Source organism: Cololabis saira, chromosome 16 (genome assembly GCF_033807715.1).
Source record: "Cololabis saira isolate AMF1-May2022 chromosome 16, fColSai1.1, whole genome shotgun sequence".
Lineage (NCBI taxonomy): Eukaryota > Metazoa > Chordata > Actinopteri > Beloniformes > Belonidae > Cololabis > Cololabis saira.
Genome location: NC_084602.1, coordinates 12,579,077 through 12,597,708, shown reverse-complemented (window position 1 = coordinate 12,597,708; position 18,632 = coordinate 12,579,077). Strand labels below are relative to the sequence as shown.

At 41.2% G+C, this 18,632-nt stretch overlaps 1 protein-coding gene across 4 annotated transcripts in view; it reads left to right on the top strand.

The window, feature by feature from the left end:
- The window catches only part of fermt2 (FERM domain containing kindlin 2), a 46,843-nt gene extending 29,028 nt beyond the window's left edge, over nucleotides 1–17,815 (top strand). The window contains exons 5-17 of one of the 4 annotated variants that reach the window (XM_061744455.1): nucleotides 1,810–1,842; nucleotides 4,400–4,625; nucleotides 4,724–4,826; nucleotides 5,096–5,203; nucleotides 7,255–7,389; nucleotides 7,956–8,005; nucleotides 8,533–8,657; nucleotides 8,819–8,925; nucleotides 9,010–9,228; nucleotides 11,320–11,340; nucleotides 12,228–12,352; nucleotides 13,582–13,723; nucleotides 15,445–17,815. In XM_061744455.1, the coding sequence (XP_061600439.1) occupies nucleotides 1,810–1,842; nucleotides 4,400–4,625; nucleotides 4,724–4,826; nucleotides 5,096–5,203; nucleotides 7,255–7,389; nucleotides 7,956–8,005; nucleotides 8,533–8,657; nucleotides 8,819–8,925; nucleotides 9,010–9,228; nucleotides 11,320–11,340; nucleotides 12,228–12,352; nucleotides 13,582–13,723; nucleotides 15,445–15,618 (1,568 nt within the window). In that variant the 3' untranslated portion in view covers nucleotides 15,619–17,815. The remainder of the gene's footprint in view (nucleotides 1–1,809; nucleotides 1,843–4,399; nucleotides 4,626–4,723; nucleotides 4,827–5,095; nucleotides 5,204–7,254; nucleotides 7,390–7,955; nucleotides 8,006–8,532; nucleotides 8,658–8,818; nucleotides 8,926–9,009; nucleotides 9,229–11,319; nucleotides 11,341–12,227; nucleotides 12,353–13,581; nucleotides 13,724–15,444) is intronic. The other 3 variants (XM_061744457.1, XM_061744456.1, XM_061744458.1) reach the window with 3 other exon arrangements.
- Nucleotides 17,816–18,632: the final 817 nt, after the last annotated feature.

Genomic DNA, 18,632 nt, shown 5'->3' with positions numbered 1-18,632 from the left:
AACAGGCCAGGCTGCTGTCACTGAGCTAGCATCAACAGAAATACTAACGCTACGGGGCAGGGTGACTGCGGCTCTTGGTGTTTTTAGAGTCTCTTCTGCACAGCAGAGTTTGCTCAATATGCATTTCTTCACCATACACAAACAAGTGACTGGAAAGATGCCTTAACAATAATTGTGCACTTGCAACAGAATGTGTTTTTTTTTGTTTTGCGGTGGAAAACAAAATGATTTAAAGATGTTTTTTTCTTAGTCTATTTCCACCCAGTGAAGCAAAGTACAAGAACATGTAAAAACTATCTACTTCACAAAGGTAAACAAGTATGATATTGAGACTTGCATTGTTACATGACAAGGGTGTGCCACATTGCTTCGTGTGGGGAAGATCACATTTTATTCTCCGTGTCTATGCGGTCGCAGTTTCAGGAAAAGTTGAGACGTTTATCGTGAATGTGCAGAATCACTGCACTGTCTCATGTCTCCTCATGTGTTCCATGTGTACGTGTGCGCTTTCTGCTCTCCCTTCAATCGGATCATACGCTATAGTCTGTGGGAAGTTACTGTCCCTTGTGGGGAAACGCTGGCTCCCTGCCCCAGATCTCCTGATAGAAATCACAAGGCTTTGCAGAGAGGCAGGGCTGCAATCAGAACCGTAGTATTTCGCCGCCTTCCGTCATTCTTTCAGTTTGACTTTAATCACATGTAGTTCTGCACTGATTAGCAAAAGTAATCAGTCAATCAGCAGAAAAATAGTTTTCAGCAATTTGGATGACTGATGTATTGTTTACAAACAAGTAGACATACATGCTTTATCTTAAATGAGAGAGAGCTCCTGGTTTTACTGTATATGTCAGTAAGTTCAGCATCAGACAGGAAGAGCTTGATGGTCCCAGCGTCCGTCCAGTCCCAAATCAGATATCACGAACGTGTTCCAGTGTGTCTTTTTAAACTCCAGGAAACTGTGACAGGTAGTCTTTTACAGTTCACTAACGATTTACATTGAAAAAAAAAAATAATTACATCAAAAAATTTAAGTAAAATTATTAAGATGATGGTCAGTTCTGTTCAAATACATTTTCATCCAAAACTTGTTTTGTATTTGAAGAGTTTTTACTTTGGTAACTAGTATATGGATGCTCCATAGTTGGGTTCACTCTTGTCGCCAACAAGCCACACAGGGCGAAGGTCAAAAACCTCAATTTCTGACCTTAAATTTTCTTGAAAGAAGCATTCTTCAGTCTGAACGCTCGTATAAAGTGTCCACAGAATGGACCATTTTGGTAGAAAATACTTCCCAGCTGTTGTTATGGCTCAAACTAAGAGCCGTGGCGATGCCCATAATGTCGGTCCATCAACTCCCAGAGAGCGTATCGCACATCTTGACGTGTTCTATTTTAAAGATGACCCACCTCAGACGGCCAGTGATTTATATTTGTGCTGCAGTTCATACGTGCTGGGCTGGCTTATGTCGACCAACGCCTCGCCCGGCTTTTAAGTCATTCACGTTGCTGCTGGATGATTATAAATGGGTGGCTGGAACCTCACTAGTCACGCCAGGACCATGTCACTCCACAAAGAGGGCAAACTGAGTCACTTTGAGGCTAACAGTTGGCAATTTCTGTGGAAATGCCACGGATCTCCTCATTTCTTGTATTCTTCAATCCTTTTTATCCTCTGTCCTCTTCTTCTTTCCTCCTGAGAGTTTCATAATCTTAAGTCTGTCACCTGTTATTGTTTTTTCCTCCCCTGACTACCATTTCCCTCTACTTTTTTCTCCCTTTATCTTTCTTACTCCTTTTCTTTTCCTCGTAGCCTCTGAGATAATATACATCGGACCTGTCAAAGGTAAGCTTTCCCCTGTCCTTTCCTCTTCAGCACTGCTTCCTCACCCCTGCCTTGTTACCATCCTCCCCTCTTCCCCACAGCTGGAGTGTAAAGGTCACATGACATCCCTAACCTTTGGGACTGGCAGTAAAGTCACCTGACTGCTCCTCTGGAGGAAGTCAGCTGATGTTGGTAGTCTCATGATAAATGCTTATGCGTCCTATTAGAAATTAGCTCAAAGCTCACTTAAAAAAAAAAAAGAAACAAATAAAAAGGCTGCTTTTGCTCACGTGTGCCTGGTGACTGTCACTTTTTAGCCAATGAAATCTTTGCTGGATATGGTGAGGGGGCAGTCGGATGGTCATCAGCGGGCATGTTACAAGTATACAGGACTGTCTCAGAAAATTAGAATATTGTGATAAAGTTCTTTTTTTTCTGTAATGCAATTTAAAAAAAAAAAAGTGTCATACATTCTGGATTCATTACAAATCAACTGAAATATTGCAAGCCTTTTATTATTTTAATATTGCTGATCATGGCTTAAGATTAAGATTCCCAGAATATTCTAATTTTTTGAGATAGGATATTTGAGTTTTCTTAAGCTGTAAGCCATGATCAGCAATATTAAAATAATAAAAGTAGTGATGCACCGATTGTTCGGTAACCGAAATTGTTCGGCCGAAAATGGCAAAAAAAACACTTTCGGTGTTCGGTGGAATAATTGGGGGAAAAAAACGAACAATTAATAACGGCGTTGTAAAATAAGGAAATAGACTGGCCGCTCCGTCCCGTAACGTTGCGCACTACATAAATCGTTGGCCAACCAAAAACTAACCCCATAAGAATTTTACCCAATGGACTGGCCGCTCCCGTAATAAATCGTTGGCCAACCAAAAACTAACCCCATAAGAATTTTACCCAATGGACTGGCCGCTCCCGTAATAAATCGTTGGCCAACCAAAAACTAACCCCATAAGAATTTTACCTAACATTCACCAGGAGGTGGAACCAAAACAACATAATGCTGGGAAATTAAAACATTTTCATTTTTTTATGTTCAATAAATATTTTCTACCTTGTAATTTTGGAAAAGATTTTTTTCTTTGAAAAGCATGCCTAAATCAAATGTATTTGATTTATGCAATGGTGAAAAAAATGGCAAAATAAATGAAAAACTGCTGAAGAACCATGTTCGGTATTCGGCCAAGTGTTTATTATTATTTTGGGTTTCGGTTTCGGCCACAAATTTTCATTTCAGTGCATCACTAAATAAAAGGCTTGCAATATTTCAGTTGATTTGTAATGAATCCAGAATGTATGACATTTTTGTTTTTGTAATTGCATTACAGAAAATCACAATATTCTAATTTTCTGAGACAATCCTGTATGTGTTTGCTTTAGTGTTTAGCAACAGTCACATGCACAACATCCAGCTTTCATGTTTCAACTTACAGCCCACACAAGAAGCACAAGACAGTTAAATTTATTGACATATTTTTCATTGTTTACTTCTAGTATTAGTGACTGATGGTGGTCCATCCTAAGCCCTCCTCAAATCCTCAGTGTGGGAGCATCTGCGAGTAAAGCTGTTTTTAGCGTCCTCAATGCCGTTTTGCCGGCATTCAAGTGTCAGTAAACAGGATGGAGGAGGCCTTGTTGTGTTTTTATTGGACAGCCAGCTTTCACCGTGTACATGGTTTCTCTGGATATTTCACATTCTTCTGGAAACTCTATGAGGGATGGGAGTACTCTCCCTGACCCGATGAACTCGACATTTGCAGGAAAACCTTGAAGGAACCACATGACAACACCCTCCCCCACACGGCCTGCACCCCGTTCTCATGACCTCAGCTCACACACACGCGCGTGCACGCACTTTTACAAATCAAGCCCACTTCCTTATTTCAAAGAGGATTTAGTAGCTCAGCCAGAGTTGCTTCTTGACCTACAGGCCCCACAGAGGGAGAGAGGGAATGTAGGGGGCGATGTGGCCAAAAATACTCCACAACCAACAGGAAATGCAAACAGCTCCACTTTGGTGCTTACGTGTAGATCAAGATTGAGAAACTAAACTAAATAGAAACATACAGAGGAATGAACAATTGAATGAGTTAGAAACTCGATTTGAATTTTTTCTTCCTCAAACTTAGTTGTTTATGCTGTAGTTATTGTATTTGCCTCCCATGTGTGTGCTCTCCCCCTCTCCTGTGGGCATGTTTGCTGTGTGCAGCGCATTCCTGCAGGTTTTTTTTTGACTGTGCATACAGTAAGTGGATGACCTTGATCATATTGTGCATAAACTGCATGCTGGTCCTCATCCGCCCCACTTCCAGCAGTGGGGTGTTATTGAAGTCACTCATTTGCAAAGTTTTGGCCGGTAGTCACATGATGTTGTTGACCGCTAGCTGGTTTGGCAAGGCTGCAAGTTTGTGCTCTTTTGAGAAGCGTTCAGTTTTTTTTTTTTTCCCATGATGGTGTATTTGTGAATGTATTCTTCATGGAATTGTGAGTGACAGATCAAGAAGAAATGCTTGTTTTTAAGACAGCAGGGGTCTAATTGATTGCTGTGTGTTTCCAGGGAGTATCTACTCTAGTCCAGGCTTATACAGCAAGACTATGACCCCGACCTACGACTCCAGGGACGGCAGCCCCCTGTCACCCACCACAGCCTGGTTCGGAGACAGCCCGCTGTCTGAGGGCAATCCCAGCATCCTCGCCGTCAGCCAGCCCATTTCCTCACCAGACATCCTGGCCAAACTCTACAAGCCTCAGTCTCTGTTGGATAAAGCCAAGATCAATCAGGGGTGAGATGGCGCTTGTTTGCTGGCTTCACTAAACTGCTCCTACTGAGAACCTTTTGTTGCATTTCACTCTGATCTGACCTCATTGACTGTCTGTACAGGTGGTTGGACTCATCCAGGTCTCTCATGGAGCAGGATGTGAAGGAGAATGAGGTTCTGCTGTTGAGGTTCAAATACAACTGTTTCTTTGACCTCAATCCAAAGGTACGTCCCAATGCAAAGCAGCACAACTTCAATGCTCATGCTAGTTTAAAAGAGAATACAGAAGTTTTGTAACAGTTTGTAACAGTCTAGTAATTTTTCTGATGCATATTTAAGGATAATTTCGTTTTACCATACATTTTATACTGTAGTGTGAGCCTGGGAAACACCGCCAGCTTTACGTTTGCTTAACAAGGTTCAACCCTCAACTTCTGCTTCAGCAGGTATTTTACGGTCCCCCATGTTCAATCTTCTTTTGCGTTTATCCACAGTATGATGCCATTCGAGTAAACCAGCTTTATGAGCAGTCCAAGTGGGCTATCCTGCTGGAAGAAATTGAGTGCACAGAGGAGGAAATGATGATGTTTGCCGCCTTGCAGGTAAGAAGTCTGTGGGTTTGTGTGAGTGCTTGGTCATAATTGTCCTGCTTCAGCATTGTGGTGAAAAGACCTTTTCAGTGGGCACACTGCTTTCTCAACCACAAGCTAATGAATTGGATTGAATCGGAGCCCAAAGTGAGACGTATGGCTGCCAGTTCTGCAACTGCGTGCAAGCTAAAACTTGGCTGTTATGTCGTTGCAGAATCAGTTAATGGGTGCATTATCACATATATTTTTTCATAGAATTACTGCATTAGTAAGGCTTTTGAGTAAAATGTTTTGAAAAGTCAACAATTTAATGAGTCATTATGACTAATATTACATGGCAATGAAAGTTTTTGCTGATCTTAAGAGAATTGCAGAAGTGTCATTCCGGCACAACGTTGCGAGGGATTTCCACTCTGCTCATGTGACACGCGTGTTTACTGAAACCTGCTGCTTAGAACTTTCTACAAAACCCCACTCAAGTTTCTATTCAAGACATTTTCAAATGAAAATCAGGAGGGCATCAATTTTCCTTATTCCAGCTGTTAATGGAGCTAGGAGTAGGGATAGTTCATATACAGGTTTTAACCCCTTTTGCTCCCCCAGGTTGATACGCCTAGTCTCAGGGCCCTTGCTATTTCTGACCCTCATAAACCGTGGGTGCCAAGACCTGAGGACGCCACCCTGTCCCCACCCCAGGGGTAATTATAGAGCATCCTGGGCCATAGGACCCCCATGCCTTACTCTAGACCACCCACCCCAGCCAGACACGTAGACCTGCAAACATTCCTTTAAAAGCACTCTGTCACTTTGAGATGATGGGGGTGTTTTTATCAGAATGCTAATAATTGCACTTAACTGGTTTCTTGTTACTTTGCCTCCAGAGACATGCTGATCCAGATTGGGTATTTAGACTCTGTTGCTACCTGTCTGTTCACACTTTCGGCGGTAGACCCTGCTGAGATTCAGTTTAGTTGTATGAGCTCACGGATTTTGGCTAATGTTTCACTTGGAGGGAATACAAGGGTGTAAAAAGAGCAATGATCTTCCCCATCTAGTATGCTTCTGGTGACTGTTGGCATGCAATTACCTGGATGTTTTCACTTTGACAGTTCACAGAAATGAGGTAGTCAAGGGGCGAGAAAAGTGGCTGACCTCATAGTCAAACACGCGAACAGGAATCGGGCCTCGCCGTGTTCGACTTTTAAAGTAATATAGTGAAGAAGCAGAGGATTAGGATGTGGGATTGAGCCCTTTGTCCCACTTCCTGCCATCCAAAGCGCCGCATATCTCTGTCAAACACTCATCTGTGGCTCTCACTCTCTCAGCAGCTGTTCATTTACATATTGGTGGAGAGTCATGAGTTGACGTTGTAAATACCGTTTGTCAGCAAGCTCCATTTAGTGTGTGTGACTCAGGGTGGGGTTTTCTGCAATGACCCTATCTGGATGGATGGATGGTTGTTTCCATTGTAACAAATTTCCGCAATTTGATAATCTCCCACCACATGAGGATAATTCATGTTACAGTGCAAAGATGTGGTATAAATGCATTTACCGGGCATCGGTGCTTATTACTGATTGGATGACAATCACCGCTATCCTCGTCATTGCAACTTATCGTCTTCATCTCAACTCCTCATCTCCACTTCAACATCTCACTCTCCAAAAAAAAACATAAAACAATTGCTGGTGTATATTGATTGCACATGTTAACATAAATGGCAACACATCTTAAAGTATTTATATAGCAATTATTGCAAAAGCGTTCCCTTTTATAAGAGGAAGTTGGAGCATTTTTGCACCAGTAGCACACATAGCGGAAAAGTTTCATAAAAATCAGCAACAGTTATTGGAGTGGGTAACAGTTGCCAGCAAAGTCTTTTCCATCTTTCCATCCCAAGTGGTTGTTTTTCCCCCGGAAATTTAGTTGATGCTACATTGAAGGTTTCATCCATCCGACAGCATTGAAAGGATGGAACGATGAACGGTCACAGCTTAGGTGTTATGGTTTAGAGAGACGCGCCTCTCAAAGCAAGCCTAATCCGAACTTTTTCTCTTCCTCAGTACCACATCAACAAGCTGTCCATCATGTCTTCAGACAACCACATGAATAACAGTGAGAAGGAGGTGGATGAGGTGGATGCAGCCCTGTCCGACCTGGAGATCACTTTGGAGGGAGGGAAGACATCCAACGCGCTGGTATGACAGCATCATCATCATAACTAAGTCGTTTTTGTGTTGACAGCACCTGGGACGGGATTACCCAAGTACTTTTGTCCAAATTGATTCACCTGTAAAACATCTTTCCCTCTAAATGAATGTTAAGATTTGTTTCTTTGCCTGTTGAAGTCTCTTTTCATTAGCAGTACAAAGGCACGAGAAAAAATCTACTCAGTTTTTCCTCACAGTATCGAACAAAAATCTAGAGTTGTAAAAGATTTGACACTGATATAGAGATACAGCATGAGAAATGTTGTCTTTTTAGCCTTCTAAAACCGCATATTGTACATTTCTGTTTATACATTTTATCTCTTATATATTTGATTTTATATTCGTATTGTATTGCACCAATCACCACAACAAATTCCTTGTGTGTGTTTCACAAACTTGGCAATAAACCCTTTTCTGATTCTGATTCTCCGATGAACACTGACAAGGAAAATGTTAATGGTTTGGTTTTAAAGGTTTTGCTTAACCACAGTCTTATTCTTATGAAGAGTCTTTTCCAGTATTATACTAACAATGGGCTTTCCCTTTCCTTCTAGGGTGACATCACATCTATTCCCGAGCTAGCAGACTATGTCAAAGTTTTCAAGTGAGTTCGCTTCCAGGATTGCGTGATCCCACAAGACTTTGTTCCTTCACTGTTAAACCAAAAACGCAAACTGAATGTCTGAGCCTCTCTCTCTTATCTGAAACATGAGCCCAACAAGGGACCATGAAGCAAACCTTTCTGCATTATTGTTAGTGGTTGGATTGTTTGCCAAAGACCATTTTCTTGCAGCAACCTTTTAGTTTTTAGTTTGGCTATTCAGAGCAATTACTGTTGGGCCAAACACATTTGGAAGCCAATCCATTTAAGTCAAAAACTGTGCTGACAGGCGGTCAGCCCCTGCAGCGGCTCCTCATAAAATGTACAGTACAGTATAAACCAGATTGATATCAAGGGGAATTTCCTCTATAATGCTTTTCCACACCGCTGGTTCCTTTCCTAATCACCTAGCTGACTTTGCACTTTAGAAACCCTCTACGTCTCTCACTCTTCCTGTTCATTACCTTAAAAAAAAAGTGTTTTTTCCCATCTGAACTGTGACTGTCTCTCTGTCTGCTTTATATTTTTAGACCCAAGAAACTGACACTGAAGGGCTATAAGCAGTACTGGTGCACATTCAAGGATATCACAATTTCCTGTTACAAGAGTAAAGAGGAGTCACATGGGACGCCCGCTCACCAAATGAACCTGAGAGGTGCCGTCACACAACGCAGCAAACATGTTTTCTGTCGCCAGTGCTGGAATGTGTCGTTTTATTTATCTGCTGAAAGTTTGTTATCCGAGGTGGAGCATCTGAAGAATGACTGTGACTCGTGACCCCTTCTTTCCGTCTCCGCCTCGGCTTCTTACGCATAGGTTGCGAGGTAACGCCAGATGTTAACATCTCAGGCCAGAAATTCAACATCAAGTTGCTGATCCCGGTGGCCGACGGCATGAATGAGATCTGGCTTCGGTGTGACACGGTAAACCTGAACCTTAGCCCTTTCTTCCGATTCGCTTTCATCTCTGCCATGTATTCATCATTACTTTTGTGTTTCACCTCTTAGGAGAAACAGTACGCTCACTGGATGGCGGCGTGCCGCTTGGCCTCCAAAGGGAAGACCATGGCCGACAGCTCGTACAATCTGGAGGTCCAGAACATTCTGTCCTTCCTCAAGATGCAGCACATGAACCCCGACCCTCAGTTCATCGAACCAATCACCACCGACATCAACCCGGAGTGTCTGGTGTCCCCACGTTACCTAAAGAAGTACAAAAACAAGCAGGTAAGCTCGTAGAAACGTTTTCTGCAGATTGATGCGTAACGATGGGCTCAGTTGTGTATTTTGTGGGAGGTTGTTTACCCCTGTGATGACAAGGCTGTGGAGTCGGATCGAGGAGCATGTGATGCTTTCCAGCACCTCCCGCCATCACAGGAATGTAGCGTCTACTCCCCCCCTTTCTTTATTTTCCTATGTCTCCCACCATTTCCTCTCCCCTACCCTCCTCTATCTGAGGGGAATCCAGGACGGCGGTCGTCCAAAACTCTCAATACGATCACAGTGGAAATGATTTTTGTCAAGCTGTAACGGCCTGGAAAAGCTGCAGTCTCAGTGACCGTGTAATCGATGCTCAGGTGTACCACAGGTCGTAAATCAGAATATACTAGTGCAAACATAGCACTGTGGACGGGATAGCAATGTGCCACAGGTGCGATATTTGGTCGCGAGCAAGGGCCTAATTTAGCTTCAAAACATCAGGGAGGTTCTACAGTGTGACTGGCAGATTTGCATGCAAGCAAATAGGTGTGCGTGTACATTGGAACAGCTGAGTACACGACTGCCATGCCTGTGTGAGTTGGGGATGGGTGAGGGAGGTATTTGCCTCCCCCGTAGCTTACTCACTCAATCTGGATTTGTTTAAGTTGTAGTAGAACTGTGGAATGTTGTCAGAGGGCTGGAAGGCTGTCAGGAGGTGCCTGGTAAATCAAATGATGACTCAGAAACGGTCTGGACAACGGCCTGAACTGTAATAGACGGCTAGAAAGAGACGTAGACCGAGCTGAAACTTTAGGAGAGTGAGATTTAAAACAGGAATTCACTAAGAAGAACCACCAGTGTTTCATGATGATAGTTTACAAAAGGCTTCAGAGTTAAACACAGGCTCATCTGACGTCTGACCATCCTGTCTTTAAATACGACATAAAAATAAGTTTCCACGTTTGGCACGTCTTTTTAAGTTGTTTTTCCTGGTGACTGTACATCAGTGTTCCCCGGTGGCCACTTCCCCTCAGGTTTCTTTGCTCCAACACACCTGATCCAGATGAAATGATGACCGTCGCTTGATATCAAGGTCTGCATAAGAGCCGTTCATTCCTTGATGGGAAAGAAGTGCACTTATCTATTTAGTAATAATACATTATTGTCAATCTCTCCATTTAATACTATGGGAAAGGAAATTTGTTAATTTTTTTTTTCTTCCTCTGTTTTAAGTGTCAATCATTTTTGGTTTTATTCTTCTCATTAGTTTGAAAGACAATCCAGAGGTTTCCCTGAAATATATTATACTAAAAGACGCATTAAGGACTTTTCCTTCCATGCTGTAGTAGCAAAAAGACTGACAGTGTTTAACTGTTTCAGTATTATCTATCATATGAAGAAGAAATAGATTTTCCTATTTGCGTTTGTGTTACTTCCCAGCTCCGGACTTTCACTCCAGCCCTGTTCGTCTAGGGGACGTGGGAGCAACCGGAAATGAGTTTAGCTTGGGAATGCTGCGCGGGAAAACTCTCTGGGAAAAGCCCCGTTAGCTCTCCGGTCAGCCACGGCCCCTCCCCATATCCCCTCATTCTGGGCTTCCTGTTTTAAGATTTGCCCGAGGAAACTTCCGCGCTACAGCCACAAGCGGATGCACACACACAGAAATGCTGAGATTACTTGGTCCAGAGTGATTTTTTTTTTTTTTTGGTCCATAATTTGTGGATTTAAATAAAAAACAAACGGCCTCAGAAGGAGCTGTTGAAACTGTCCTCCTCTTGGTACACAGCACCATCTTGTGGAGGAGGGAGGAATAACATGCGTCTGTGGGGGAGGCTTTAAAAATAAACCAACCACTGAGTTCTAGAGTAACTTGGACTTTAACATCTGCACTCCCTGATTGCTGCTGTTCTTCCTCTTGTGTCTGAATACTGCATGACATCTTGTTACCACACACCTCCTGACTAGGCTTTTTTTATTACACTTATAGCCTCCTGCGTTGTTATTTTTATTCCCTTTTTCCGTCGACAGTAATCTTACTTGCCTGTTCTTTTTGTCCAAAATTTATTTTTTCTTTCCATCTGCATCTCCGCCATACTTCTATCCCCCCCCCCTCTTCAGCCAGGCTCTATCAGGGACTTGGTAAGTTCAGTGTCACCGGGTGCCTTCAAGCATTAGATAAGTGCATGACTATGTAACAATTTTGTGGGTCATTTCACCTAACTTCTAATTAGTAGAGAGAGTTTGTCGTTTGTCTGCAGCTTTAATATGTTGCAAGCGGCTATAAGACGAGGATGCAACCCCCAAAAAAGTATTGCGATGACATAATGACATCCACATTGTTTGGAACTAGCAGTGAAAACAGAGATAGTCAGAAAAATAAATGAACCATGCAAGTCTGACGCATGCTGCAGCCTATTTGCCACAGATTGTATAGTTTTAAGGTGACTCCAACTGATATAGCGAGGCGATCCATCAGAATTTAGATAATGGGTGCTTTACTGTGTTTTTGAATAATGTTTTTGATTTATCTTAATGTCTGTAATGATGAGAAGCAATTCATCACAGTAAATGTATGTAGTATTTTGTTATTCTATTGTGAAGCAGTTCATCACAGACTGAAGATGCTATATTTTAAAGGTCGTTCCAAGTTGGGAGCTGTTTAAAAGATGAATTATATTTGATGTTAATCAGAAAGGGGAGACTGCACAGATTTGATCGACGCATGAAAACTCGCATAGCTTAAAGCTTCCCTCAGCTTTTTAACTTTAACCTAGTTTATCAAGGCGCTCAGATTAATATATGTTTTTGTTTTTCTAGCTGTGCTGTGATTGCTCTCTTCTTTCCGGATAACACTTTGTGTTGGCTTTATGGAGTTAGAGGTGGCTTGTTTTCACACCGGGTGTGTGTGGATTTGGGTGTGGTGCTTGGTTAAACTGCGGTGATGGGATAAAGCTGTTGTGTCCTCGTTTGTAATGACTTTATTGTGGGCAACATAATTGTAATGTGTGTGCTTCTGTATTTGCCAGATTTCTGCCCGGATTCTTGAAGCCCACCAGAACGTGGCCCAGATGAGTCTCATTGAGGCCAAGATGCGCTTCATTCAAGCATGGCAGTCCCTGCCCGAGTTTGGAATCACACATTTCCTTGCAAAGTAGGTTTTTCCATTTCCATTAAAGATCAATACATGACTGATGCCTGTTTATGCTTCATCAGTCACTAGGGGTGTAACGATACACTAATCTCACGATACGGTACGATACACGATATTGAGGTCACGGTAATGATACGATACGATATAGCAGTATTTTTTTAACAACCTTGCATGAGGAACATATGACTGGAAAAAATTGTCTTTTATTTGAAAGACACAAAATACAAAACAATGCTGTGCATTTGCCCTATTGTTACAGTTTGTAATGCTTTATAACTGTTTAAGTTTTAAAGAGAAAGCCAGGCCAACCATTTTACAAAAACTGAACTAAAAGTAAATGTCAGGTTTGCGTTATGCATCTTCAGTTTCATACAAGTACAAATATTTTGCCACAAACTGAATAGTTTCTCTCATGTATGATTTGACTTTTTTCTTTTCCAGAAATTTAACAACTAAAATTAAATAAATAAATAAATAAAAGTAAATAAATACATACAATTTTACATGATAAAAAAGATTGATTCATGCTCACCTTATAAGTGTAAGAGGAGATTTATTTTTGTTAAGAAGGTTATTTTGGTAATTCAGGGTTAATTATTTATAAATATATTCTTTATATTCTGATGTAAATCAGGGACTATAATGACACTAGTCATTTTATCTGTAGTGATTAGTATGTTTTAGATTGGGTGGAGTGATACGCCACAGTACGGCACTAGGTGCTGTGTTGATGTTCTAAAATCCTACACTGTTGAGGGACATTAAAGTACACTGGAACTCAGCAGAAGTTGTCCCCGTGTTTATCCTACTCACCACCCGAAAAAGGTTTAATTTAATAAGGTAAGGCTTAACTCTACACCAGCCTTACATAAGTAAAGGTTCAGAGCTCAAAACCCCCCAAGAGTCCCGTGATCGGGACCAAAACGGTACTAGTTTCTTCTGAGCGGAGTGAGATTTTGGTCCGCGGGTCGAGGCGCGGTCGGCACGCGCGGTCGGCACGCGTGGTCGGATGCGCGTTACTAGTCAACACGATAGATTAATATTAATAACCCAATACATATACATATGATACAGTTTGTCACCTCCACTACACGTATCGTGACGGCTTTGTATCACAAAATTTCGTAGCATGATATATTGTTACACCCCTATCAGTCACCCATTTGTTCAGTTTTGTAGTACACAACTTAGTGTGTTCTTACAGAAGATTGTACCTCTCTGTTGCGCAGGTTCCAAGGAGGAAAGAAGGAGGAGCTGATCGGAATCACCTATAACCGTTTGATCCGGATGGATGCTCACACTGGAGATGCAATCAAGACCTGGCGCTTCAGCAACATGAAACAGTGGAACGTCAACTGGGAAATCAAGATGGTAGGGAACCTGTAGAAAATCAGAAAACGGCTTTTCCTGACATAACTGTGCTCCAGAACACATACAGTATTAGGGTGTCTGAAGTAACAGTCAACTCACAATCTCTGAAATAACGAGAAAAATGTGCAACTCGGTCAGTGATTCTGATTTCCATGGTACTCTCCTCTGACATCACACTCAGATGTAAAATATTCAGGTTCTCCATCTTTATCTTCACCCCACTTCACTCACTTGTTGCACTTCAGAAGTGTAACACCAATGTCAAAAGATGCACACCTTGTTTAGAAAGATGGACTTTAGTGTCTCAGTGGAACCAACAAAGGTTGCATGAAAACAGCAGCTGAATGTCATCAATCTCTGACTAAATCAACAAATTAGATTCTTGAGATGGAAAATGAATGGCTAATCGCACAAAATGCTGCAGAGAACTGTCGTTAGTTGTCCTGTTTTGCAAGATTAGGAACATTATAGAAGCAGTGTTTTTTTAGGAATTGTCAAGTATTTAATGGAAATGTGTAATATGGATAAACGGCTCTACTGAGAAAGACGCTCTCAGAATTACAGTTAAAACAAAAAATGTACATAGACTGTATAAAAAGACAAGCCCTTTGATTAGGCCAGTTAGGATTACTATTTAAGTTCTTCAAAGCCAGAAGTTTACATGCATTCCCTCAGTGTTTGGTATCATTTGTAAGCTACTTGGGTCAAACCCTTTAGGCATCCTCCCACAACCTTTTTAGTTTGCTGGGCATAATGTTCTTTTCTTCGACAACACGATGCTGCCGCCCCCGTACTTCACAGTGGTGTTCCTCCACATGTAACAGTGGTCATTGTGCCCAAACAATTCAGTTTTAGTTTCAGCACAACACAGGATATAGCTCCAAAATTTAAGGTGGAAACATCCCTGTGTTCATTCCCAAACTGTAATCTGTAAAACTGTAAAAACAGATGTGATTTTGGTCATCCTTACTGACCTAAAACAGGAAACATTTATTCTGATATAATGTCAGAGAGTGACATTACTTACCACTGATTACTACTTTGTATGTACTAGGCCTGTGTTGAAAAAAAATCGATTTCCCAATTCATCATTACATTACAACTTTTTCTTTTCTTTTTTTTTTTTTTGTTTATCCCCAAAAAAGGAATGTTTTGTTGGACACGGGAATAACTGGTGCCGTGTTTTTGCCTTTAAATATGTTTAAAGGTATGAAAACATTAAAGTGTTAGGTTATAATTGCATAAATTGTCTTGGGGTTACATTTGCAAAAAATTCTAAAAACCAAATGCTCAAAAATTAAAAACCAAAATAGACCGAAAATGGAACAAATAAAAACGGAATGTGGGAAAAAATAAAACCGATTTCATCCGTCTCTGTTTCCTCCCTGGATCTGTTTGATAATTCTGACCCACATGATGTTTCTGAAAGCAGTTCTATCAGCATTCTGGGAGCTGATTGGTCCTTACAGCATCATTAGCTGCCAATACTTGCTGTTTAATCTCAATATAATACTAGTAGTAATATTTTGCATAACTACAGTCATATAATTCATGCAACAGCTAAAAAAACAGTTTTAATAACACTAACCCAAATCAATATCGGAATCGAATCGAATCTTGACATTTGAATCGATCCCCAGCCCTAGTATGTACTATTTGTATGTAAACTTCTGGTTTCAGCTGTAAATCATCAGTGTGATTGACGTGCTCTGTGTGCTCAGGTGACCGTGGAGTTTGCAGACGAGCCCAGTCTTTCTTTCATCTGCGCCGAAGTCGACTGCAAGGTGGTCCACGAGTTCATCGGCGGCTACATCTTCCTGTCGACGCGCGCCAAGGACCAGAACGAGTCGCTAGATGAGGAAATGTTCTATAAGCTGACCAGCGGCTGGGTGTGAGCGGCCCCGGGCCGGCAGGAGTCGGGGGTCGTAGGTCAGGGGCCAGGAGGACGAGGGGCCGGTGGTGGGAGGTGGAATTGTATGGGTTTATTTTATTATATTTCTGTCTTTTTAAGTGTATGAAACTGTGTTGAAGAGTCCAGAGCAGCACAATTATTGCCATGGCAGACACAGGTTTTGTTTTTGTGTTTCTTTTGTTGTTTTGTTTTTTTTTTTGCATTAACCTTGACAAGGTAATTTGTTAAAACACTAATCTTGTGGTGGACACTGTCCAGATGAAGCTCTGTGGTTGAGCAGAAGCCTGACACCACCCGAACCCCCAACCGCCTCCTCTCCTCCTGGAACGATGGCCGCCTACTCACGTCCATGACAACCCTTTAATCAAGCATCACATTGAATCCCAAAGAGTTTTTTCTTATTTTATTTTTTTCCTTCTTTCCTCTTCATTTTCCTTTTCCCCTTCCGCTCTTCTCGAGAGTTGGACTTAAGGAGCTGACACTAAAACATATTGTGATTACGGTGCCACAGATACCCGCAGTTATAGCTTATTATTTATCATAAAAACACTTCACCGTTGAGTCCGGTGAACTCATTTCAGCTCTCCGTGTCCATCCTGTCCTCTCTTCTGCCTTCACATGTAAGCACTTCTGCAGTATACAGTCCTGTTCATGAATAAGCTGTTAAATGTCCTTTTTCTTCTCTTACCTGTCCTTTTTTTGTTTCACAGCTTGTATTGAGTCTCCGTATTGATTATGTATTAGCTGACAGAAAGATGTTGAGTCTTTTTTTTGTTTGTGTGTGTGTATCGAATAGACTATTAAAGCTGTGCATGTCTAAAAACACTACAGATCGTGGACTGGGATGAGCATCCTGTTGCTTTAAGAAACGGCCTACGTAAAGTCCGGCCTCTTTAAAAAAAAAATCAAGTTGTTACATACTTTTCATAGTTTTAGGGGGGGGTTCTACTTAAGATGTAAAACCTCATTCCATTGATAGTTGTTACACTTGCTTTTGAAAATGCAAATTGAAGTTTGAGAAACTTCTTAAACTGACATCTCTATACAGTTTTCTGACTGCCAGCACCCAGGTTGGTTAATCTAATGGCATAGAAGTACATAAAAATGTGCCAAAGAGCGGTAACACTTTACCACAAATGACCATTTATGGCATTTATGGACAGTTTTAAGCAGACAACAAGTTGCTTCAAGTGGCAACCAGAGAATTGAGACGGCAGATGTGTCATTGTGAAGTACATGTACTCGACATCAGAGGAGGAACGCTATCACTATCCCTTGTAACGCCTCCTACATTAATGCAATTCTGTTTCTCACACCATATAGTATTATTATATGTTTGTTATGAATACACACCAGCAAAAGGTCATAGATTTTAAGGAATGAATATGCAAACTTTTTTTTGTGTCCTCAGTATGAAGAATTGATGAAGTGTTATTTTTTTGTAACTAATGTAAAAACACAAACGTTTTATAGAATTGTACAGATTTTTTTTCTCTTTTTTTTTTGTGGTCAGATTCGGGGATTTGGAGGTTTTTCCTTTCAGATGAAAGGGGGTAAGCCATTTGTCAACATGTGTAGTGTTCAGAGTTGTAGCTGCAAATGTTGTGGTGTTACAGCGTTTCCAGATGAAGATATGTATGAATATATATGAAGATGACACTAATCTCAAACTCCAGGCTTTTTTAAAAATATGTTTTTGTCTACCTTATTTCTTTCCCTGAATCTCAGATTCACATGCAGCCTAACCCTGTATTTAGCATGTCCTGTGTTCTCGCATTTGCACTTGGCCCTGTAGGTTGTTCTTCGTTATCCTCTAATGACGTCCATTTATGACTCAGTTCCTCCTTTGAAAGTTGACAGTGATTCTTTACGTGCATTTTTTTTTCCTCCTGCAAATTTTACTTGCTCAGTGTTTTTATTTTAATTTAATTTTTTTTTTTCCACTAAACTTGTTTTCTCACAACTGAAGTGTGCCGTTTAATAATGTCCACATGAAGGAGACCCTGGAGTTTCAGACAAATCAGCAAAAAAAATAAATAAGTCTGTTTTCTTTTTACCTCTTTCTGATGCTTTTGTTTGCCTCCTGTGTCTGGAGCAGCAGTGCATGTCCTGCTGTTCTGTTTTCTGACTGTAAAAATGCATTTATTTTAAAAAAATAAAGTAATTTTTATTTAAAATGACTGGAATCTGATCTTCATTATCCACAAGTAACATGGTCTATGACGTGACTTGCACCCCTGCTGTTATTGCATCATTTTTCTTCTTTAGAAATATGCCTTTTGGGCATGAGCCAAGTATTATTGTGATGCTATTTCAACAGTTTTCTCTTTCTTTTTTTAACAGCTATTTACAAGAAAACCCGTGAATGTCATCTTTCCCCACATGACACTCCCACCGCTGTGCTTTACTGTCAGGGCTAAATATCCAGCTTGGTAGTTCTGAGCAGTTACTTCTAAACCCTGATCAGCTCCGTCCGCCCACAGAAGGCTTCTCTTCCCCTCATCTGAACACATTTGATCCTGGTGTTCTTTTCACTGTATGGAGATTCACCCCTGAGTTTTGAGTTAAACAGAAAGCTTGAGGAAATGGTGCAAAGTGGAGAGCGTCCAGGTCATCTGTCCATATTCAACAAGGGGTTTGCAGGTTTTCTAAGGTTTTCCTTAGATCACCAGGGATTTTGTTTGTTTCCAAGGAAGTTGTTCATGATTGATCATAATGGGAAACTATGTGTTTTGTCATCTTAAAAAAAAAAAAAAGAACGATTTCTTCATTTTTGATTCTCCACCGGTGAGTCAGAATCCTAAAGTTGACCATGGACCTGTTTTCAGTGGGCCATGGGCCTTGGCTTTCGGTAAAGTTAAACCTTTCAGGTGAAACTACATATTTTTCTAAATCTACTTCCCAGTTGTTGCACTGTATTGCACGTTTGTGCCTGAAGGGGCTGTTAACTGTAATCGAGGTTTAACCTGCACTGTCTTGTCCCTGGACACGTTGAAC